At 41.4% G+C, this 25,096-nt stretch overlaps 1 protein-coding gene across 1 annotated transcript in view; it reads left to right on the plus strand.

Annotated features, from left to right (window-relative positions):
- The window catches only part of LOC136858200 (uncharacterized), a 490,315-nt gene that overhangs the window by 141,339 nt on the left and 323,880 nt on the right, over nt 1–25,096 (plus strand). Inside the window, exon 4 of the mRNA XM_068225417.1 lies at nt 12,146–13,174. Coding sequence (XP_068081518.1) covers nt 12,146–13,174 — 1,029 coding nt within the window. The remainder of the gene's footprint in view (nt 1–12,145; nt 13,175–25,096) is intronic.

Consider the following 25,096-nt stretch of genomic DNA (forward strand, 5'->3'; position numbering starts at 1 on the left):
ATCTTTAATATTATCCGGATCAATTGTCTCGGGTAGAATGTCACTCAGAGACCAGAGGTTAGAGAGCGGCGTGTTGGGAACGAACTTGAACATCAAAGAAGCTGGAGTAAACTTGTGAGATTCATGAACTGCCGAATTCAAAGCAAAAGCTAACCAATGCAGGGACGTGTCCCACCTGGAATGATCTTCATGATGATAGGCAATAAGCGCGGACCTGAGATTACGATTAACCCGTTCAGCCAGAGATGGTTGAGGGTAATAAGCAGAAGTAGTTACATGAGAGATGGACAAGTCGAAACAGAATTTACGAAAAAGATTTGATGTGAACGCCTTAGCATTATCAGACACAATATATTGGCACGGACCAAAAGAAGCAAAAATAGAATTTAAGCAAGTAATGGTGGACTGAGCGGTAGCCAGCTTAGTCGAAAATAACCAGGAAAATCTAGTAAATCCATCTACGCATACAAAGATAAACTTGTTAGCATTTCCCTTAGACTGAGGGAAGGGTCCTACATAATCAATATACAGGCGTTCCATGGGGCGCGACGCTTGATGAGAAGACAAAAGGCCTACCTTGGTGGACATGGTTGGTTTACTAAGCAAACAGGATTTACAAGCCTTCACTAGTTCACGGATTTCACCGTCCATACCTTTCCAGATGAACATTTCACGAATCTTCTCACGAGTTTTAAAAATACCAAGATGCCCTCCTAATGGGGTCTCATGATAATACTTGAAGATCATAGGTACAAGAACAGCTGGAACGACAACTTTCATCATCTTATCATGCCTCGATGGGCAACATAAAACACCATTCCTCAGAACATAAGGGACCACATGTTCCCCAGAAGAAAGGGTTTCCATTATCGGAGCCAGCGTCGGATCTTCACGTTGGTATTTCTCGATATCCCTAAAGAGCATGGGAGCATCCGTTAAGATGTCATTAACATCAGATAGTATGGACTCGGAAGGTGATGAACTGTCGACCGGTTCATGGGTCTCGACGTCGTTGGAAAACATACGGCTGAGTCCATCAGCAACAACATTTTCGGTGCCTCGGATATGCCTGACATCGAATTGGAAGGCAGAAATACGGATGGCCCAACGGGCTATACGGCCAGTACGACGCGGCCTACCTAAGACCCAGCTTAAGGCTTGATTATCTGTCTCCAGGTCGAATTTGACATGTTCAAGATAGAGACGGAACTTTTCTAAGGCAAATAAGACTGCCAAACCTTCGAGCTCATAGATAGAATACTTGGCTTCTTGAGCCGACAAGGTCCTAGATGCATAGGCGATGGGTCGCCTCCCTAGTTCAGTCTCTTGAAGAAGGACTGCAGCTACTGCTGACGACGACGCGTCGGTTTGGACAATGAATTTCTTTGAGAAATCAGGCATAGCAAGGACAGGGGCATTACAAACAGCTAATTTAAGATCTTCAAAAGCGGCTTGTTGAGAAGGTCCCCACTCGAATTTGATGCCTTTCCTACGAAGAAGGTTCAAGGGCGCCGCTCTATTAACAAAGTTAGGAATGAACTTCCTGAAGAAATTCACCATTCCAATGAACCTGGCGATACCTCTGATGTCCTTAGGGGGTTTAAAATCACGGATGGCCTGTGTTTTCGAATGATCGACTGCAATACCATCAGGTGACACAATATGCCCTAGGAATGACATAGAGGGCTTAGCAAAGGCAACCTTGGACAACTTGACAGTTAACCCAGCCTTACGAAGGCGATCGAGAACTTCTCGCAGATGATCTAGATGTTCTTCAAAAGTCTCTGAAAATACGACGACATCATCCAAGTAGTGGTACAAGTACTCAAATTTGATGTCGGAGAAGACCCTATCTAGCAGCCTAGTGAGTACAGCTGCTCCCGTGGGGAGCCCGAAAGGCACGCGGTTGTATTCGTATAAATTCCAGTCCGTGGCAAACGCTGTAAGATGTTTAGACTCTTCGGCTAGAGGAATTCGATTGTAGGCCTGATTCAAGTCCAAGATGGTGAAGAACTTGGCCTTACGGAACCATGAAAAACAAGAATGAAGGTCGGGAAGGGGCACAGATTGTAACACCACCTTCCGATTGAGAGCCCTATAATCAATGACAGGCCTGAAGCCCCCCTGGGGTTTCGGGACTAGAAAAATAGGCGACGAATACGCCGACTTAGAGGGCCTAATAATACCATCCTTCAACATCTGATCGATGATTTCTTTCAGAGCCTTCATTTTAGGTGGAGATAGCCTATATGGTGGAAAACGGACAGGAATCGAATCCGTGACCTCAATTTTGTATTCGATAAGGTCAGTAACACCAAGAGTATCAGAGAACACCTCTGGAAACGACTGACACAACTTACGAATACTATCAGCCTGCTCCTCAGGTAGATGTCTAAGGTCTAACAACATCTCATCCTGGGTAGGCGAAATAGATGAACATGATACAGAATTACATTTCAATAATGGGATTTTACAATTAAACGCAAATTTGAAAGAGCACGACCTACTCTGGAGATCGAGCACTAGACCAGTGTAGGAATGAAGTCAGCTCCCAATATAATGGGGCAAGACAAGTGCTTGGCCACAAACAATTTGATTTTCCATGTAAATTTAAAAATACGAATTTTGACCTGTAAAGAACCTAGAATTTCTAATGGGGATGAATTAGCCGAAACATATTGAACAGGAGATGAGTCATAGTCAGGTAGTTTACAAACAGATTTCAATTTTGCATACCATTCGGCCGAAATAATAGAACAAACACTGCCTGAATCTAATAGAGCTGTTATAGGTTCGTTATTTACCTCAATTTTGAGAAAGGGGACCGGTGCGGGGGTATCCGCCGCAATCCTAAGACACTCTTTAGGGCATTCAAAAGATGAATTTGAAGACTGATCGTTCCCTGAATTTTCGACCTGTTTACCAGGGGCTGAGCCTTGGGAAGCAGAATTAGTCGACTCAGCCGAAGCCGCTAGTCACTTGGTATTATTGGCATTGGTGGGATTTGCACCCGAGGTTGAGCAGGAGGGGGTGCTATTTGAATTTGGGCAATTCTTGGCGATATGTGAGAAGGCCCCACATTTAAAACAGCCTTGTGATGAACCAGCTCCATTATTTGCCCTACTAGATTTGATCAATGGACACTTGTTCCGCAGATGGTCAGGCGACCCGGAAGCGTAACATTTACGAGGAGTGACTGATCGGCGAGGTGGAGGCCGAGTATTACTAAAGGAAGGTGGGGGTTCTTTGGAGACACGCAAGGAATCGGCGTATCTAACCCCTTCCGCTGAAACGGCCAACGCTTCAAGTTCCGAGAAAGTTTGCGGGCACGCCGCGAAACACAAATATGACCTATAGGATGGTGAAATTCCTTCTACAATAGCCTGTATAATCTGGTCTTCAGGAAAATGAAGAGCAAACACCCTAGTATAGAATTTAATATCTTGGATAAAGTCTGCCAAGTTTTCATCCAAACGCTGTACACGATAATAGTACTTCTGAATAAGGGAGGACCTGGCCCTAGCCGGGATGAAGTTAGCTAGCAAGTGGGCGTGGAAATCCTCAATAGATGATTGCTCGGCAATGGCTCTTACTATTTTGTCAGAGAGAATGCCAATTGCATAGGGATAGATAATTTGCAAAATTTGACATGGAGAAAGAGAAAACACAAGGGCATGATCCTGAAATTCAACTAAAAATCTTAAAAAGGAAATTACTTCACTGGTGGTATTAACGGAAAACTTAGAGATACCTCTGAGCAACATTGCCAATGGATGAGGCAAACTGCTGAACCCGGGTGACATAGTAGGTAAAGGTTTCAGTGGCAAGGAAGTTAATTCAGAACGTACATTATTTAATGAGTTACGGCGTTCAGACTCGTCCAATGGGGCAGAGGTTGTTTGAGCAGCGATGGTTTTCCTATTTACTTCTCCCTTAGGAGGCTCTTCCTCGCTACCTACATTCACTGTGGTGGGTAGATCGCTTTTGGGAGGAACCTCCCCAGTTAACAATTGAGTGACCTTGCTAGATAATTCAGAAATATTTTCAAGCAGCGTACTAGCTTCCTTCTTCTGAACGTCATTCAACTTTAGAGACAACAGATCGTTAACTCTATTTGAAAAATGAAACAGCCTGGGTTGCACACGCTTAATTTGATTAGGAGAAGGATCATTTTCATCAAAAAAACTAACTACAGATGCTAGCCCAGTAATATTCTCGACGATCGTGGAAAGAGAGTCGTCAATTTCTTTCTCTCCCAAGGTGGGGATGGAAATGGGCAAATCAAGGGACTCTCTAAGCTTATTTGTGTCTACTGCAACCGTGCCTCCAGATTGCACATTTCTGATAGTTAACTCATAGATCAACTCCTCTTTGCGCAAATAGTTAAGATGGAGAACATCGCGAGGGCCGGGCATGATGACAGAACAATTTTGAAAAACTCAAAAAATTCCAGCAACTGAAAAAATGGTTAGAGTTCGGAACAAAACAATGTTTAGCCGTCAAAAGGGGCTAAATTGAGACCCATTCAACCACGCTCTGCTACCACTTGTTACCGGGTTTTTGTGGTAGTTAGAGGTGAAAGAAGGTGCGGGGTGGTGAACAGGTCTCAAGCTACGAAAGTAAAATTAATTTAAAATTTAACAAGGTTATATTTTCTTTTCAAACTCAGAAATAACAAGAATGGCAGGTACAGAGTAGCAAGGCAACAAAGAGCAACAATAGTATTTACAGGTTTTGGGCTTCGGGCCCCGAACTTCCAATTCTCGAGCAGTTAGCCCGAATTTACATGTACATATGGTTTAGCAAAGGGGCAGAAAACCCCAATCATGCCCAGGAGCACTTGCTCCGAATTACACAGTAATACCTCCTAGAGGCACACAGAAACAAATTGCAAAAGAGCGATCCGCTCTCAAAGTTTTAAGCCTATCACAAGGCCACACCTAACTCTACTTTCAAGCTGTCCTCTAAGGACGTAAGCACAGGGGTAAAATACCCAACCTACTGTGGTCTATTAAGCGATAAAAGGATAATTACATGACCTCTAAAATACCAAGTTGAGAGGAGGCGAACTGCACTCCTAATACATTTGCTTTTAAAACCTAATCTGGCTCTAGGCCACAAATGCAAGGGCTAATCCCATACTAAAGAGGTGACTTTAGAAAGAAACAAATTTACATAATGTTAAGGAAGAATAGGTTGAGAAAATAAGTTCACCTCAAAACAATATGAGTGGGAGCTCGAGAGGGTTAAGCACTCTCTATCCCAATATGTAGTTTAAAAGATAGAATAGATACAAGTTTCTTTACATTTTAAGGAAGGTTACATAATGGAAAAACTTCGGACCCGCCCCGAGAGTTAAACTGCTGAGCAAGCAAGAAAATAAGTAATTAATCGGCCATTACCTGGTTGTTGACTGCCGCCGAAGAGAGAGGCGCTTCCCGCCCCCTGCTATGTACCTTATACACGAAAAGATGGAACAGACGTGGCGCAGAGACCCTAAAATCAGCAGTTTATATACTCTCGCGGAAAGTTCGAGGCGTTTTAGGAAGGAAAACACCCGCCCACAATCTTTTATTGGTGGTTAAAGAAAACCCCTACACAAGATGAAGAAGAAACACATCATTGGTGGAAAATTAATTTAAGAAATTCGGGATTGGCTAAATTCAAAACAAGGGGAAAGAAAGGGTTAATATTGCCAACTTAAACAATGACTGAAAGAAATTTAGCAAAGAACAAACTTCTGAAATTAAATTTTCTCCAAAAAAAAAAACAGTTCTTTCACTCCGCACTAGGGTGCACTATTGTTGATCTTCAGTAGTGTCCTCTAGAAGAGAAAGTTCACACTTCTTACTACAAGCAAAACAAAAATACGTCGAAAATGACACAGTTCAAAAACTCCAAAATTTCCAAGTAGTGACATCTTCTGAGAAAGTAGAAAATTAATACCGTAGATAAAGTTCAGACTTCCTCCAGCAGAGGAGTTTCAACTGGCGCAAATTTTAAATAAGCGGCGTGGAGGTTTACCGCCCGGTACAATTATTATTTTTATTATTATTATTATTATTATTACAAGTGGAGGTGGTGGTGTTATTGGTGGTGATTAAAATTGTTTCAATAGGAAGTAGCTCACAACTGAACAACCGTACTCCATTATAGCTAATGAGAGGAAAAATGGAAGAGGTCCCACACTTCGAAAAATGAAGTCAGCGAAAGGGAGAGAAAGGTCGCGAAGGGCGTGAAAATAAAAGACTCGCTAGGTCTCGCAAATCTAATACCACTGGGGTCGGAAGAGAACAATATTTCTCCAAGGGAGATTAAATAGGAAAGATTAAAGCAAGAAGCTTGACACAAGCAAGTAGAAGCAATACCAAACTCAGGTAGGGGAACCGTGGTCCCCAACCCTCACTCCCGAGTTCATAGCTCCTGGTTCCCCTTTTAGTCGCCTCTTAGGACAGGCAGGTGATACCGTTGATGTATTCCACCGCTGTTATATTCGAAGTGACTGACGGTTAGCAATCTCATCGTATATATGTGTGCGTGCCGCTGTTTTCCTTTGATTATACTTGGTTTCTCCTGTTTAGTTAATTCTTATGAACTACATCATCAGAAATCTTCTCAGCCCAGCTTTACCTCGTCATTGTTCTTCAAAACAATTGCTGCTCCTGCAGTGGGTTCACCTCTGTCACCAGTGGCTGCTAATACTTCTATGGAACATTTTGAGTCTACTGCATTAACTACAGCGCCATTGAAACCTAAGTGCGTCTATCGTTACGTGGATGACACATTTTTGGTCTGGCCACATGGAAGGGAAACATTAAATGTACAACAAACCTACACATTCTGAAAGATACCTTCTTAAGTCCTCACATCACCACCCGTGCCAAAAAGAAGCTCTCCTTCGAACGTTATTTGCTAGGGTGAATAATGTTGCAGATACTGATAACCGTTCAAGTGCATAAAGAGAATTGACAACATCCATGAAGAAAAAAGGGCTATACGTCAGGAGACATAGCACGAGCTGTGAAGATCAAGGAGCCTAACAGGGATGGTACCAACCAGGACTACAGTAAAGAAAGAAAGTATTCCTTCCTTACGTGGCAGGTATAACTGACAAAATAGGGCGCATTCTTAAGAAGTACAATACAATTACAGTTTACACCACAGATCGGAAGCTAAAATCCCTGTTTCGAGCAGTCAAAGAAAAACCACATCTTGAAACACCGGGCGTGTATGAAGTTCCATGTGATTGTGGTTGTTCATATATTGGCATGACTAAAAGGCTTGTCAGCACGAGGGTGAAAGAACACATCAGGTCGGTAAAGAATGTCGCTCTTTCATCCTCCAAGGAGAATGCCATAAGTCAGTCTGCCATAGCAGAACATTTCTACAGTACAGACCATGAAATCCTCTTTGACCAGGCGAAGGTCATCGCGCCTCTAAAAGACTTCTATGCTCGACTGGATAGAGCTGCGCCCAAATAACATCAACAGGGAAGACAGCTTCAAGTTATCAAATACATGGAGACGCGTACTGCAGAAATATATGCATAACACCACCATGGAACAGCGGGACGCACTCATGAAACTGTCAACAGAGGGCGGTGAATGACGATCCTTGAGTCCAACTAGTGCGGTAGGCCGTGGATTAGTACGGTCATGACTTCCACGATCCTTCGAATTTCTTTGCTCACTGTCGGAATCAGAACTCAACATGCCCTGATGAAGGTCAATGCAATTTAGCTGAAAGCTCGGCTTCATTAAATAGTATAGTGGCTTTAAGGGGAGCCGGAGGTGGTTAAATAAAAAAAATACGATATTTCATTTTTACTACCAAAAATTAACTTGAACATTCCTCTTCAAGGCAAACTTTGATTTATCATTCTACTCGCCCTAGAAGTGGAGTTATTGATGTTTCTATACGTGCTTGCAGAGGAAGTGGGCAGCCGCCACAGTAATGCTTATCCTCGCCGCTAAATGGGACTTCATTCATTACATTGCTAACCCGGTCGAATGACTGGAAACAGACTGAGCAATTATTATTATTATTATTATTATTATTATTATTATTATTATTATTATTATTATTATTATTATTATTATTATTATTTCTAGCCTGGTGCAGCCGTTGTAAGGCAGATCATCCAGCAAGGGTGGGTGGCATCTACCGTGTATGGGAAGTGCGTGTTTTTGTAGTAGAGAATGTTGTTGTGTGTGAGTTGCAGGAATGTTGGATACAGTACAAATATTCAGACCCTGAGCCGGGGAAAATAACCATTTTGTGGATAAAATCTCTGACCCGGCCTGGAATCGACCCCGCACCCTCTGAACCGAAGGCGAGTACGCTGACCAATCAGGAAGAAGAGAAAGGGGCATGAAATATGATGGAACAACAGGACAGAAAAGAAGAAGAATCCTCTTGGAGGTTGAAGAAGACCCTGACAATCCATCCTATAGTGCAGAAATGTATTGATAAACTTTGGAGGCCATTTCCCGTAAATTAGATTTTTTTAAGTTTAAGGAACATTTTCTCAAGAACCACTCAAGATAGCCAGATGAAACTTTTATATAGTGCTCTTTGTGGTAGAAAGTACATTTTAACACAGCCATTTGACAATATGTTGAGTGGTGTATAAGTAAATTAAACACAGCAATTTTTTCAAAAAATTTATGGTTGGTAACAAAAACTTATTTAAGGGAAACTATAAAAGGGAGTGAAACATCCCCCCGTCCTGACTTCAAGACTGAACCACTGTATTTTTTGACGAATTTTCTAATTAATAGTAATAGTTTTCCCATAAATGTTCCTTAAATTTCATCATTTTAACATGGGCACCATAGGCACCTCAGGCTCCCCTTAATCCAGTATTCATTTATTTATTTACGTTAATACAATGAGCCACGAAAACCTACATTCATTACTTAGTAATAACAAAGTATTTGTTTTTATTATGTTATTTTGTTTTAGTATATATTTATAATAAGTAAGGTTCAGATGTTAAGGAAAGATCATATTTCATTCCTGAGGCCATTTTCTCCGAGACCTTAAAACGAATACTGTAAATGATGGCGTCCTGACTCTGCTAAAAGCAATTTTATGTTGCATATAAATGCATATTTCGACAATTTTGATTGCTTCGGTCATATTTTTTTTCATTTTAGTGATATAAGGTCGTATTTTATTATTATTCAGCACTTTTGTTTAAATTGAGGCGTCGTTTTTAACAAGGTAGATGTTATCGGCGTCGATTTTCCAAAAACACGGGATTTCAAGATACTGTAGTAGACGTACTTTTATTTCTTTTCCAGAAATAGAAGGGTAGAAGGTTTAAAAGGAATCATTCCGAGAAAGAGATGCTGTATGAACGTACGTCGACAGATACCGAAAGACATGCTATTACTTAGTTTTTGGTTATTTTTTAACTAAACACGATGAGAACTGCGCGTCAGGGCTATGATACTGATTTAATCTATAAAGTTTTTATTTACCTGCTGTAGGTCGGCCAGTTTGCATGATTAAATGTGTCTGTTGCCCGGCACTTTACTTTTAGTAGGTATTTTATTACCTGTTAATTATGTGTGAAGTGAATTTTTGTACATTTCGTTATTGTGACGTTGACTGATACTTCACCCATTTCCACACCACCCAGAGGGGTGCACACACATAAATTCATAGTCTGGGTCATTTTGGACTTTTTTTCACCCCTTGTCATCCCCCCCCCCCCCCCACGATGCCGATGGGGGATGAACTTGGACTTAAACGACATGCGGAGTGTCACTGTTCATCTCAGCGACGCCGAAACCTATAAATGTATTTATTTATATTTATTTGTCTTTAATAGTGGCTACGTTAGGACTCATAGTCCTCTCTTGCACTTAACCACGTCATTGCACAGAAAAACCGTGGAGAATATTAAATATCTTTAAAAAAACTAATTTGTATCATAAATTTAAAATAAATGCTACATCATAATTACACCAATATGAACATATCATGTGTCAAATTGCTAAATGAAAATGATAAATAAGTTTAAATTAATTTAAAGAAAAATTAACTAAATTATACACACATCCATACACCATCATTCACTCATCAAGATTCACACCGTGGGCTTATGCATCTAAGAAATAACTTCTGTAAGAAGACTTGAAAATCTCTAGTGAGTTACTACTTTGGATAATATTTGTATTAGAGTTCCATAATCTACTTCCCGTCGCAATAAATGAGCGATTATAGACAACTGACCTGCTAAAGGGAATGGCAAGTGTAGTAACAGAGTGTGTATTATGCTGGTGAAAAGAGGAAAGATACTGGCGAGTTCTCTCAATTAGTGATCTGAACACCAACAGGGCTACATGAAGATTTCTGAATTCTTCAAATTTCAGGAGGGAAATTGCTTGTAATAAGGTGTGACATGAGTGTCGTAGCGTAACGAAAATATAAATCTGATGCAGAAATTCATGGTGCTTTGTATATTTCTAATTTGTTCTTTCGTTGCATCTATGAATACAGCATCACAATAGTTGAATAAAGGGAGAACTAATGTTTGTATAAGCCTGAATATTTCCGATTATTGTTATATGCCACCCCCTCCCCGCCCCCACAGTGCTTTTTTCATGACAGTCATATGTGTAGCAGATTCTCTCCTTGGTGTACCCCTACATTTACGCACGTGCCTACTTCGAACCGTAGGCCTGTATTCTGCTGCAGAATCATTGCCATAATCCCGGCTGGAGTTTTCTTCATCCGATTCCTAGAGCGGGGTAGTGTAATGGCAATATCTCCATACGGGTTGATTTTAGGCCCTGAAAACATGATTTTTTGGGCCCGTAGGGCCTTACCGAGTTTTGTTCTTCGCGCCGTGAGGCTTAACATGAGATTTGTGACAAATTCGATATTTCGTCTATATAGGCCTATAATGACATTTACAGCCAAATTTTTGATACCTTGGGTTACATTATTTCATTTTTTGTAGGGAACTCTGATTTTTTGAAAATAAAATACAGCCCATGTCACTCACTGGTAATGTAGCTTTCTACAGGCGAAAGACTTTTTAAAATCGGTTTAGTAGATTTTGAGTTTATCCATTACAAACAAATACACAAACGTACAAATATTTTTATAATGTTAGTATAGATTACTTTTTGGCACATTTAATGTTAGCAGTACTCGAATACTTTCTACCTATCCTTAAAATTTTAAAGTCAATTTTATTTTTAGGTCATATTTAGCTTGATTTTAGGGCATGTTTGCTTCTTTAGGTCATAAACTTCCGAACCCTAGTAACGAGTAAAAGTGCATCATGAGGGACAATATTCCCCTTTACGTCCCTTCTTATATACGCCGGTGTATGTATGTATGTATGTATGTATGTATGTATGTATGTATGTATGTATGTATGTATGTATGTATGTATGTATGTATGTATGTATGTATGTATGTATGTATGTATGTATGTATGTATGTATGTATGTATGTATGTATGTATGTATGTATGTATGTATGTATGTATGTACCGTACGCGTACCTCTTAGCGATACATGCACACCCTAATGCTGAATCGGTCGACCTCGGTTATCTTCGAGATTCGTATTGACAACCTTTGAAACACAAACTATGAATCGCTTATGCATCGCTGTGCGACATCTGGCGTACACTTTACGTACTAGTACTGTTGTTGTTTACACAGCAAAGCCAAACTATAGAATTCATGCTAGGAACAAGATTCCCATCCAGAAATGTTATATAATGTTAAATAATGTATGTGTGACACAGTCGTTGGCATAAAATAATAAATGTTTAGAAAATTCGTATTGATCGATCATATTATAGATTCAATTCAGATTTCATTTCCATTCAGTTGGCAGTATAACCGGAACCGAGAGAGCTCCCTCCTTACTCCTCACCCCTGTACAAAGTAATATCGCTAAAAGGTGCGTAGACTGTATGTATGTATGTATGTATGTATGTATGTATGTATGTATGTATGTATGTATGTATGTATGTATGTATGTATGTATGTATGTATGTATGTACGTATGTATGTACGTATGTATGTATGTATGTATGTATGTATGTATGTATGTATGTATGTATGTATGTATGTATAACAACATAATAACTTATTTCCTTCTCTCCTCTTTTTCAGGAAACTAGCGGATATCTCTCGAGCTACAAGAGGAGTCGTGTTGATGATGTGCGATATAAACGTGGCTAAGCGGATAACATCAGAGGCAAAGCGACTAAACATGATGAGTGGTCACTTCGTGTGGCTGTGGATAGACACGAGTGCATCGAGTGGAATCACAACAGTGGATAATAGAACTCAAGAGAGTAACATCACCAGAAGTGATAGTGCTCCGTCTAGCGTTGAGACAAGAAATATTAGTCGCAGTAACACCCCAACCCCGCCTCCGTGGATCAAAACGGCGTCTAGTGGACGTGGAAATGTTAAGCCAAGCGAGCGTAGACCGAGAAAAAGTTTAGATTCTAGTGTGAAAGAAAATAGTAGTGACGTAATGGAAGATAGTAGTAGTAGTAGTAGTAGTAGTAGTAGTAGTATTAATAAGCAATCAGGAAATTTTAAAAGCTCATCGAATGAACTTCCTACAAGAAATATGAGAGAGCTTAGTGATGATAGTGTAAGTTTAGCAGATGCTGGTATTAGTGTTATTTCTTCATCTAGGATTGGCTTAGCTGCAAGCGCGCGTGGCAGGGACAGTGGGATGTCCCAAAAGTACAAATTAAGTTCAGCCAAGAATCATGAAGGTGCTTCAATATTATTAGGTCCTACTGAAAGTGCATATACCCATTATAACGTGCCTACATTAATGAGAGATAGACTTGCTGACTTTGTGCATTTCAAAGACATCAATTTTGAAACTAGTTATGTTTCCAAAAGTATTGCGAAAAGTCGTGGCTGGGCCTTTCATAATGATGAAAATCCAGGGGAGTTGACAGAGGCCTTACCTGTAGGTTTGTTAGCAATAAAAGCGCAACCCATGAAACTGGATCGCCATCTGGTTAAGGGTTGTGTTCGGCTGTTGACTGATACGTTAAGACGAGTGTTGACTCAGTGCGCCGACTGGATGCCTCAGCCTTCCGACAGCGAATACAATGCCAGCTGTTGGAGAAACCAGACTACTACGCAGCAGAACTTCTCTGCAGTCTTCACAAGGTAAGAATGTCTTAATGTCTCGCATCAGTATGTACGTTAGGATAATTTACGATACATTAGAGACACTGACGACACGACGTTGGCGAAGCCTTACGCAAGAGTTTTCAACACATGGCCTGCGGGCTACAAAAGATTTGTGGTGCACGAAATGTCTAAGAAAAATGAATTCATAACAGCTAATCCCATAATACAACCAAGTAATATTATAATAATATACAACATGGAATGAACCAGCCTATCGAACCGCACGACTTTGAGTTGATGATAGCTAGGCGACTTCTGTGGTAACTTTGACGTTCAATTCTTGTCTAACAGGTTTCGCCACCGTAGTAAACTACAATCAACGCTACTGGTAGCGAATATGGGACTATGCGTTGACTATAATGCCCAAAGAACTTTTCCAAATGTACTCCCAACGTGTTCACCACATTTCCTATTAAATGCCGGCAATCACGACGAAGCACGCTAAGGACTTTCCTTTGTTCAGAAATCCATCTGCTTCCAACTCCATCCTAAATTCATATTAATTAAATTAATTTGTCCAGCCGTGAAGTCGATGACTATGCGCTTTACTGGATAAGAACAACCAGTATCCTCGTCCCCAGTTCCTGTACTTTCTCTACTTACACTACGCCGTGTTTCTTGCTGTTACTGCAATTTATAATCAAGGTCAAGGTCTGATTTTTGTTGTGTCTGTGAAGTCACTGTCGTTGTGATTATGTTTATTGACAAGTTATGCGGAGAGTTTGCTAACCATGAGTTAGGGCAAAAGCAATTCAATGGGAATATTGAAGAAAAGAATCATATTTCAGTTCCAAGAGGTAATATGAGATAGCGACTGTAAGAATTTGAATAAATGTTTTAGAAACTTAATTAGTTATGAGTGCTGTAACACCGGATCCCGTGAGATCTCCGAAGTTAAGCAACATTAGGTGTGGTCAAGATTTGGATGGGTTGCCACGCGCTGTATGGGAATGTAGGAGCGGAAAGGAACTGGTCACCCTATCGAACGTAAACTCCGGCTCAGGCACACCTCTGCGGAGGTTCGGACCTGTCTTCGGGCAGAATACACCCTTACCTTACCTTTAGAGACAAATAATACTTAAAACCATCAGTTGGTGGGGTCAATCTCAGTTTTTCTGTGACGAGACGAATATCACGCTAAGAGGAGCCCGACAAATATTGTATCACGACGTTTCTTACTGGTATAAAGTAAGAGTAAGAAGGGAAGATACGAATATTTTCGAAGAAATTGTTGTTGGTCACAGAGCTTTATTTAGATTCCTGGAATCTCCGATAAAGAAAAAACTCAGTTATATTAGATCATCTCTGAGCACTAGCTACTGGATTACCAACAGTTGTTAAAAGAATCATGGATTCTTGAAATTATGTCCCACAAACAATTTTCACAGTTTTCAGAAACGTCGAAGTACTAGAATTTTGTCTCGCAGAAATTCGTTTACGTGCTGGATACTATACTGGCGTAATGAAGCAGCTTCAAATACCACCGGACCGAGCCAGTATCGAACCCACTAACTTTTGTTCACAAAGCCAGCGCTCTACTGTCCCACACACTCAACCCGTTGAATTTTCTAAAACACCGACAGTTGAGTGATGATGTACAGAACACATGTAGAGGTATATATTGCTTCATTCCATGGAAAGATAAGTCATTACGACCTACATGACTCTAATTTTAAATTGTGCTTCGGGGAGTATAAAAACATCTCTCAAAATGTTCGAACTGATTAACGAAAAGTGTCAAATATTTAAGTCTGTTACGATACTTACCGCAAGATTCTGAGTTAAAAATTCAAGATATTTTTGCTTATCCCAGAAGAGACACTTGAAGTAAATGTGATGGTAAAATTTAAAAAATTTCTTCATACTAAGGTTGCCGATAAAATATGTAAATTGGCCGCTTATAATGTTTTTCACAAACGTCAAGCTCAAGTTCTTTTTAACGAAAAACGCTCATCAAAAATTGGGGATAGGATGAACTCTATAAACTCGGAGTCATAGCGATGGACTAGCAACAGGATATTTGATTGCCTTATGTACCAACGAACGAAGTATATTACACGAGAAAATTGCTAATATGTTCCTTGAACATCAATATACTTGCCATTGGACAGTCCCTGTTCTACCGAGCGAAATGGTTGAGCGGTTGAGACCGCGAAGCTGTAATCTTGCATTCGGGAGAGGGTGGGATCGATCTCGACCATCGGTAGGACTGATGATGGTTTCTCATACCGAACGTTTGCAGGGGCTGTTCCAAATTAAGGCCGTGGCCACTTCCATCGCAGTCCTAACCCGTCGTCACCGAAATCTATCAGAGTTAGTACGACGTTAAACCGCAGTACTGTGTTAATTACATTATGTTCCATTCAGACATTTTTGGTTATTTCAATCGTGAAATTACCAGCTGTTCGCCGCAGTGTAACAGTAGGCGAAAACTGTTAATTTTTTTATTGAAAACCCCTAAAGAGCTTGAATACTTTAATATTCACAATCGATTAATTTCAATTATAGTTGCCTTCTGGAATGTTTTGGTTTCTTTTGTTAAACATTAAGGTTTTACAAGCAAGCTATAGCCTATGGAAATCATTGTTATAACTTGATAAGTTTGTATTTTGTACTTTTGACTATTGTGAGAATAAATACAACATTCAGGTTAAATACGTAATACTTGTAATTTTGATTGATTTTCCTAGTGTATTAGTGGAGTGTTTAGGAATTACAGAAAAATCAGTAGTAACAGAAACCTTAGATTTAAACTTTAAAATTGTGTACTGTAGAAATAGTGGATTTTGGAAATCGACATTTGTTTCCCTGATACTTCAGCTGAGATATCCTAGTTTAAAATATGATCAGGTTTCATTGACTAAGTTCAAACAATACTCATGGACCATTCAAAGACCGAATATCGATGCTTCACACTAAAAATTCATATCTTGGTATCTTGTATCAGCATACTGTGAGCGCTTATTGTGTTGTGCCTACATATGGGTTCGAAGAATTGGTGCATATTGAAAATGACGGAGCTACAGAACTGCTGAATGTGTTGGGACATGTGGAAAAGGCTTCAATGAATGGGCTGGTGAGTGGATTTGTGCACGTTGACAGATGAGTGACTGTGTGTTTGTGTGAATTAGTGCCGATATATTTGACGTTTTGAGAATCATAGAATCTGTATAGACTGTTTTCATAGGTAGATTATCTTTCAGCAGCCAGCATTTAATGTATACAGAGTGCTCTTTAAGCGTATGAAATCCAATTGTTGCCGTGATGTTACAGTATGTTTTACTTGAAGCCTTTGGCTTCGATTATTGGCTCTTCCAAGCATTTAACATCCTATGTCGAGGACTCAACATCGTGAGGCCAATTAAGGAGCTCTATCATATGTGAGATAGTGAACCTGTTGTGAAAACAGTTGTGATTAGGGACACACAGCATTGACCACCTGACATCGCACTTTCTGCATGGCCCTGCTTGATCAGCGGACATCTTGGCAGATGTAGTGCACTTCAGTATATTAAACTCCAGTGTCCTCTCTTAAGATAAAATACTGTCAGTGTTTCAGATAGTAAATGCAATCCGGAATCGTATAAAGTATAATAATTTTGTGCTTTCTTTAAGGGAAAGTTTCTTTCAGAATCAGTTATTCAGCGTTTGCATTGCAAAGAAATAGTATTGTAGTTTACTTCATGCAAATATAAGGCACGCCATTTGTGTGCAGCTAATAATAATAATAATAATAATAATAATAATAATAATAATAATAATAATAATAACGTCAATTCTAACACTAATTCCACCGGGCGAGTTGGCCGTGCGCGTAGAGGCGCGCGGCTGTGAGCTTGCATCCGGGAGATAGTAGGTTCGAATCCCACTATCGGCAGCCCTGAAAATGGTTTTCCGTAGTTTCCCATTTTCACACCAGGCAAATGCTGGGGCTGTACCTTAATTAAGGCCACGGCCGCTTCCTTCCAACTCCTAGGCCTTTCCTATCCCATCGTCGCCATAAGACCTATCTGTGTCGGCACGACGTAAAGCCCCTAGCAAAAAAAAAAACACTAATTCCAGCTCCTTGTCTAAATTGTCAGAGTAGTACCCTTCGGTTCATAGGGCCTTGAGTTTGATCCTCTTTCATTTACACACACCACATCACACTAACAACCACCACAAGAATGGGTAATAGTGAATACATACCTCCACATTGGATTGGCGTCAGAAAGAACATCCAGCTGTAAGACTGGACCCAGTTCACATCCGTGCCAACCCCATGTAATTCGGAAAAATGCTATGAAAAAGAAAGAAAAGAAATACATTCTGACAGTTAGGGGTGTCAACAAACTATGCGGGGCCGAAATTTTCTCACATGAGTTACCACGCCCGAATCCAAGGATTCTTTTTTGTAGTGGTTTAACGTGGTACTAACACACTGAAGGTTTTCGTCGACGCAAGCATGGGAAAGACCTAGGAGTGGGAAGGAAGCGGCCGTGGCGTTAGTCAAAGTACAGCTCCAACATTTGCCTGGTGTGAAAATGGGGAAACCACGGAACATTTCAGGGCCACCGACGGTGGGATTCGATCCTAGCATCTCCCGAATGCAAGCTTGCATTTGCGCGACCCTAACCGCATGGCCACTCACTCGGTTAGGGATATTATTTGCTGTATTTAAAACGTATATAAACTTCTCAAATGTCACCCATCTGTCTGGCTCTTTGGATGAATGGTCGGCGTTGTGGCCTTCGATTCAGAAGGTCTCGAGCTCGATTCCCAGCCAGGTCTCTGGTTAATTTATTCCTCTATTTCGTGGGCTGGGTGTTTGTGTTCGTCTTAATACGCATCTTCAAGTACATACAAATGCAGCATACGACAACCACCACAGAAACACACGACAGTGAATATATCCCTCCACATAAGATTGGCATAAAAAATTGCATCCTCCCGTAAAACTAAGCTAAATCCATTCAAAGTGCAGGTTCAGTTAATTGGGAAGAAGCTAAAAGGAAGAGAAAATGATGTCACTACAAGCAATCTCATATTATAATATTATGTCACGTTAGTGCCTGCTCCAACAAATTATATAACTCTTCAAAGGAATTAAAGCTTACAGTATTTCATTTTCTCATTACTCAACATTGCTCAAACTCACTCCAGCTTTCCATCAGTAGATGCACTCACAGTTCCTAAGCACAATATAATTCTGTCCGGCAAAAGAAAAGTAAAAAGGAATACTACAGTGGAATTCTCAAATCCTCAAGGAGTATACCGCCGTTGCGCCTCGAAATATCTCTATGTGATAATGTTGATGGGAGAAATACTGATCCGCAGTACATGTATCAGAGAAAGAAAATTCATCGACATAGTTCATGCAATACTGAACCTTAGATGATAGAACCTTTCTGGTCAGAGTTCTAAGCTCAAATATTATCACATATTGGATTTTCTAGGCCCAACGTTGATACACAGCAGTAATGGCTCACCATTTCCCACCAAGCTTCGAAAACGTGCAGAGAAAAACCTTATATGTAATTCTGTATGGAATTCAAAATTGCAGAACCCAGGAGCTTTCACCTTGGGAGAGTGGGTTGGCGACCACGGGTTGCTTCTGCTTTCCCTTGGCGTACTTGCTTTAATCATTCCTATCCGACCTTCCTTCATCAACTCTTGTTCTCATCCAACCCCGACGGTATTAGGTTTACGAGGCCAGGGATTCTTTCATTTCCATGCCCTTCGTGGCCCTTCACTTTCTTCCGCCAATACCTTCATTCGTCGAGGTGACGGATTTCCTCCATATTCCTTCTGATTACTGTTAATAGAGAATGGTTGCCCAGTTGTACTTGCTCTTAAAACAATAATTGCCAGAATCACCACTGAAGATTACAGGAATTCGATACATCGTACAACCATGGGAGATGGCCCATTCTTCAAATCATAATTCCAGGGCCCCAGTTAAAAATGAAATAGTCACTACCGGGCGAGTTGGCCGTGCGGTTAGGGGCACGCGGCTGTGAGTTTGCATCCGGGAGATAGTGAGTTCGGATCCCATTGTCGGCAGCCCTGAAGATGGATTCCCGTGGTTTCCCATTTTCACACCAGGCAAATGCTTGGGCTGAACCTTAATGAAGGCCACGGCCGCTTCCTTCCCACTCCTAGCCCTTTCCTGTCCCATCGTCGCCATAAGACCTCTCTGTGTCGGTGCGACGTAAAGCAACTAGTCGTTCCTTTCATTTGTATTATTAGGATCTCGGTGTTTGAATTATCTCCTCTTCCAGTATATTAATGTAGTGTTCTTCATTGTTGGTGTGATGTACTGTTGTTTTTGTGTGTGTGTTTTTGTCTTTAATCTTGATGTATTTATTCACTTGTGTATTTGCGGACTTGATTAGCATATTAGCTTTTACCCGGCTTGCTGACTTTCGAATCCCGGTCGATCCTGTGTTGGCATTGTCGCTTGAAAGGTCACATGGCGTCCGGAAGAGCATCCGGCCTTGAAACCGCAGCCTAAAGCAAAATTATCCTCGGTGACTCCAGTGACCCCAGAAACCTGGTACAAGCTAAAGAAAGTTTTAAGTTCCACTCCTTGCTTGAATGTTCAGCGTAGTGGCCTTCGCTTCATGCATCCCCGAGTTCTATTACCAGGCGGTCCGACTCGTTGGCTGAATGGTCAGCGTACTGGCCTTCGGTTCAGAGGGTCCCGGGTTCGATTCCCGGCCGGGTCGGGGATTTTAACCTTAATTGGTTAATTCCAATGGCCCGGGGGCTGGGTGTTTGTGCTGTCCCCAACATCCCTGCAACTCACACACCACACATAACACTATCCTCCACCACAATAACACGCAGTTACCTACACATGGCAGATGCCACCCACCCTCATCGGAGGGTCTGCCTTACAAGGGCTGCACTCGGCTAGAAATAGCCACACGAAATTATTATTATTATTACCAGGCGGACCGGATCGGTGATTTCAGCCGCGTTTAGTTGATTCTTCTAGCTAGAGGACTGGTTACTTGTGTTTATCTTAATACAAGCCCTCATTTACATACAACACTGCCAGCCACCACAGATCCACGCAATATTGAACACCTTTGCATAGAGTTAACGTCAGGAAGGGCATCTGGCCATAAAACTGGGTGGTACGTGATGATTTTTCTCTCTCTCATACACACACATATATGTATTGCAAGTTGTTTTACATCGCACCGACACAGACAGGTCTAGTGGCGACGATGAGATAGGAAAGGGCTAGGAGTGGGAAGGGAGCGTCCGTGGCCTTCATTAAGGTACAGCCGCAGCATTTTCCTGGTGTGAAAATGGGAAACCACGCAAAACCATCTTCAGTACATCCGTCAGTGGGGTTCGAACTAACTATCTTCCGCACTTAAGCGACTGCAGCTATGAAGCTCGGTACGTTGAAATCTAGCGTTAGGATTTTGCCAATTAGATATCCATTCTTTTTCCGATATTCATTTTTATTTCTGGAAAAGTTTTATGTTTAGGCTAGATTTTGATGTCGAATGGTTGTTATTCGAATTTTGGACCAATATAATTATTTTTTTGTTTTTTTCTTAAGAAACGGTCCTTTTATTTGTAAGAAGCCGGAGAGGGGTATAAACTGATGAACATTTTCTTATCAGCCTTACTTGCGTATTTTCCTCTAAGGAAAGAAAACTGAACAGTGTGAATGAGCTCTAGGGTCGGAATAATAAATAAAGTATGAGACGTTCCCTAAACAGAAGTGATGTCTATAACGGGAATAAATGAACTTTGTACATACTCGGTATGCCTCAGCCAACAAGCTCCGAGAGAAATGAACAAACAAAGCGCTCTCTCTTCCTACTTCACCACTTTTTACACCGCTTCTCGGATACCCAGCACAAATATGGACCATGAGCTATCGATTTGCGCCAATTTATAGCTGTATGCTAGTGTTCGTGTTATCGTGAAGAGGAAAAATATTGCTTTACAGACATGAAGTACTGTAGGAGCTGCGGGGGGAAAATATAGTACATATTTCCATATACTAACAAAAAATGAAAAGATACATATGCACGTTTGAAATGAAATGCACCTACATAAATTCTGGGTGATGGAAGATGGTTGTTCCTCAGTTACAGAAAACTCGCGATCTGAACTATATACTGTACATGAACCAGGGAGAAGAAAATAATATGATAGCCAAGTACTCATATCCTATGACGATCGACGAGCTGGGTTCATTGTCTTTGAAAATGGTGTTCAAACATCGCCGAGCAGGAGTGAAGAAGGTAAATGAAATACGTTTACTACACATATATTAGAATCGTATTCTACGACTGTCTTTAACATGGTCCGCCAGAAAAGGAAACTTTATAATTTATGTTTAGTAGTTGAAAACATCTAAAGGGATTCCTGTAAGATCTCCGAAGTTAAACAATATTGAACTTATTAGGATGGATATTTCATGTACTGCTAACTAAGAGAAGGAGCGAAACGGAACTGACCAATCTACCGCAAGTAAACTCCAACTCAGGATGGCCTTCGACCTAGCTGGAAGCAATGTCCTGGTTAGGATAAGGCTCTTAGTTATTATTATTATTATTATTATTATTATTATTATTATTATTATTATTATTATTATTATTATTATTATTATTATTATTGGAATATAATTCGTAATGTCATTATCTTCTCATAATAATGTTACTCCATAGTTGCGATTAATAATATAATAACTATAATAATATGATAATATAACATCATATAATAATCAACATAAATTCCCAAGGTCTGCCAATCAAAACATGAAAAAGTCTCTCCCACTTAACCTAATGTTGTAGTGGATCCTCTAATTTGCCAATATACTTTTCTATTCCTTTCATTTGTTTATCATTTTTGACTAAAATATATCTATAGTTTCGGAACCGTCGTTAGGCTCGTGAGCAGTACAAAACCAGAATCACCGGGCGAGTTGGCCGTGCGCGTAGAGGCGCGCGGCTGTGAGCTTGCATCCGGGAGATCGTGGGTTCGAGCCCCATTGTCGGCAGCCCTGAAGATGGTTTTCCGTGGTTTCCTATTTTCACACCAGGCAAATACTGGGGCTGTAGCTTAATTAAGGCCACGGCCGCTTCCTTCCAACTCCTAGGCCTTTCCTATCCCATCGTCGCCATAAGACCTATCTGTGTCGGTGCGACGTAAAGCAACTAGCAAAAAAAAACAGAATGAATCAAAATAATGTGTATAAAACTCGTCTTACGACAGTGATACTACGCCGGAGTATAGAGCTACGCACGGCTTGTCGATTTTAATAAAGATGACTGCACTATTCCATCACCGGATGAGGTCACACTCTTGTTGTTAGGAAGTCTACATTGGTCCTTCGACTTTACAGTGAGATGTTGAAAACTGTCGCTTGATGTGTCTTAGTAAGTTCTACAAGTATGTGGTGAAAACAAGAATTAAATGGTGAATATTTGACACAATTATGGGGGGAAGAAGTGCGAAAATTTTCTTTCAAAAAAAGTCGCATCATGTGGAAAATAAATGGCTTTAAAATGATCGAAAAAGCATTCAAGACAATAAAAGGGATGGTAAGTATTCCATAAAGGATAAAAGCATCAATGTCAACCTTCAAACGGCTGATCAGGATGTTTCAAAGTTAAGGCGGCTGAGCGCCGTGAGGCGAGTTCCGCGATAGCCGATACACAACTACACATGTCAGCACGTACACTGCTGTTTGTAGAATGTGAAATACTCAGAAGCAATGGCTGGAACACGCCAAAATCAGAGGACGTGTAGAACAGCGGAACCATAATAAGTTATTTAAATTCTAGAGAGATGGCGTGCGCGTAGGCCCAGCAGTGTCCTCCTGTGTGTGACCGGCCAGGTCAGTGTTACACAACGTGGTGCGGAGATGTCATACGATGTACAAAACACAAGTGCCACTATGCCTGGCCGACATCACAGGGTGGAATATCGGCATATGAGTGCGTTCAAACGGGGTGGAATATTTGGGCTCCGGGAGGTGGGTCTGTCGTTCGGTGACATTGCAGCTCGTACATGGCACGCTGCTTCAACAGTGAGGCGTATGTAGAACCAGTGGAGAGCAACGGGCCGTACACAGTGCCGACAAGGTACTGGACGACACAATGTGACCACAGCGTGAGATGACCACCATCTTGTCCGCTTGGCCGTGACGGATAGAACAGCTTCGTCCATAATGTTGACTTGACGTTGGAGCACTGCAACGGATATGGATATGTATGCATCGGCGGTTCGACGCCGTCTTCTGAGGGCTAGGCTGGGACACACACGCCATTGACCAGCAACCACCAACGCCACAGAGTGCAATGGGCACGTGAACACCGACACTGGCGTGCTGAATAGCGAAATGTAGTGTTTTTAGACGAGTCCCGCTTCAACTTGTCCTACAGTGATGGCCGCATACGCGTTAGACGCCGCCGTGGTGAAAGCAATTGGGCAGACTGCATTGTTGAGTGACATAGCGGACAAACGCCAGGTGTTATGGTTTGGAGCGCCATTACCTATAACATAAGATCTCGTCACCTACGTCTTGAAGGTAATCTGAACAGCTACCACTATATCAGGGAGATTTTTCAGCCCGAAGCACCACCCCTCCTGAAGGCTGTTCCATACACCATATTCCAGCAGGACAATGCACAGCCGCATTTGGCGAGGAATGTGCAAGCCTTCTTCAAAGAACAATGGATAACACTACTTATATGGCCTACCCGTTCGCCCAACATGTCGCCCATAGGACATGTCTGGGATATGGTCGGTTGGCACCTTGTTCGTTCAGGTCCTCCTGCAGCCACTGCTGATGATTTATGGACGTGCCTACAAACCGCGTGGCAGAGTATTCCCCAGCAGCATATTCAGGCGCTCTTTGATTCCATGCCATGTCGTCTAGCGGCTGTCATTTCAGCGCGTGGTGGCGCTACTCCGTATTGAAGTTCTACAGCCACCGTGCATGTACAGGTCTGTAATTTCAACCATTGGTTTCTTGTCATGTCCCTAATGTGTGGAATAAATTATATTATGATCACAGATCTCAGTATTTGTGTTTCACTTTCTCCAAACAGCAGTGTATGTCTACCCCGTAGTCCCGTATCCTGATACAGCCTAGGAGCTGAGACGAGCTGAAATTATATGGCTTTCTCTTTTATGTTCGGATACCCTTCGTGACTCCAACCTCAGTTGAGGAGCTAACGAAGATGAAATGAATGGCAGTGAATGAAATTGCGTAATGAGGTTGAAGGAATTGGCTGTGGTCTGTCAGTAGGAAATGTCCTGGCATTTGCCGGCAAGTGAAAATGAGAACCAACAGAAAACCATTCTCCGAACAGCCGACGCGGGGGTTCGAAACCACTCGTCTCCTGAATACAGAGCTTGGCTCCATAGCCGTAGCGCGTTAATACGCGCGGCCACTCAGCCTACTTTCACCTATAGTTATAATTTTGTCTGTACACTCGGATTAGTTGCACAAAAGTCCCAAACTTAATCTTAAGAAAATGTTTAGATTAAAATAAGTTTAACAAGCAATAATTCTATAATGATAGTGCATAAAGGTCCATTGTCAGCGCCAGTCTCAGACGCGCGCCTTCTTCATAAATGGGCACATAAACTGTATTTTGGAAGCGAACCTGTCTTGTCGCCACACACCAGCATCAAGAAAAGGGGTGAAGTGATCCATGGGTGTCATGGACCCGCTCGGGTAACCGTACTCGGTCTGCAATTTTTTTTTTGCTAGGGGCTTTACGTCGCACCGACACAGATAGGTCTTATGGCGACGAAGGGATAGGAAAGGCCTAGGAGTTGGAAGGAAGCGGCCGTGGCCTTAATTAAGGTACAGCCCCAGCATTTGCCTGGTGTGAAAATGGGAAACCACGGAAAACCATCTTCAGGGCTGCCGAT

The sequence above is a fragment of the Anabrus simplex genome, chromosome 1 (assembly GCF_040414725.1).
Source record: "Anabrus simplex isolate iqAnaSimp1 chromosome 1, ASM4041472v1, whole genome shotgun sequence".
NCBI lineage: Eukaryota > Metazoa > Arthropoda > Insecta > Orthoptera > Tettigoniidae > Anabrus > Anabrus simplex.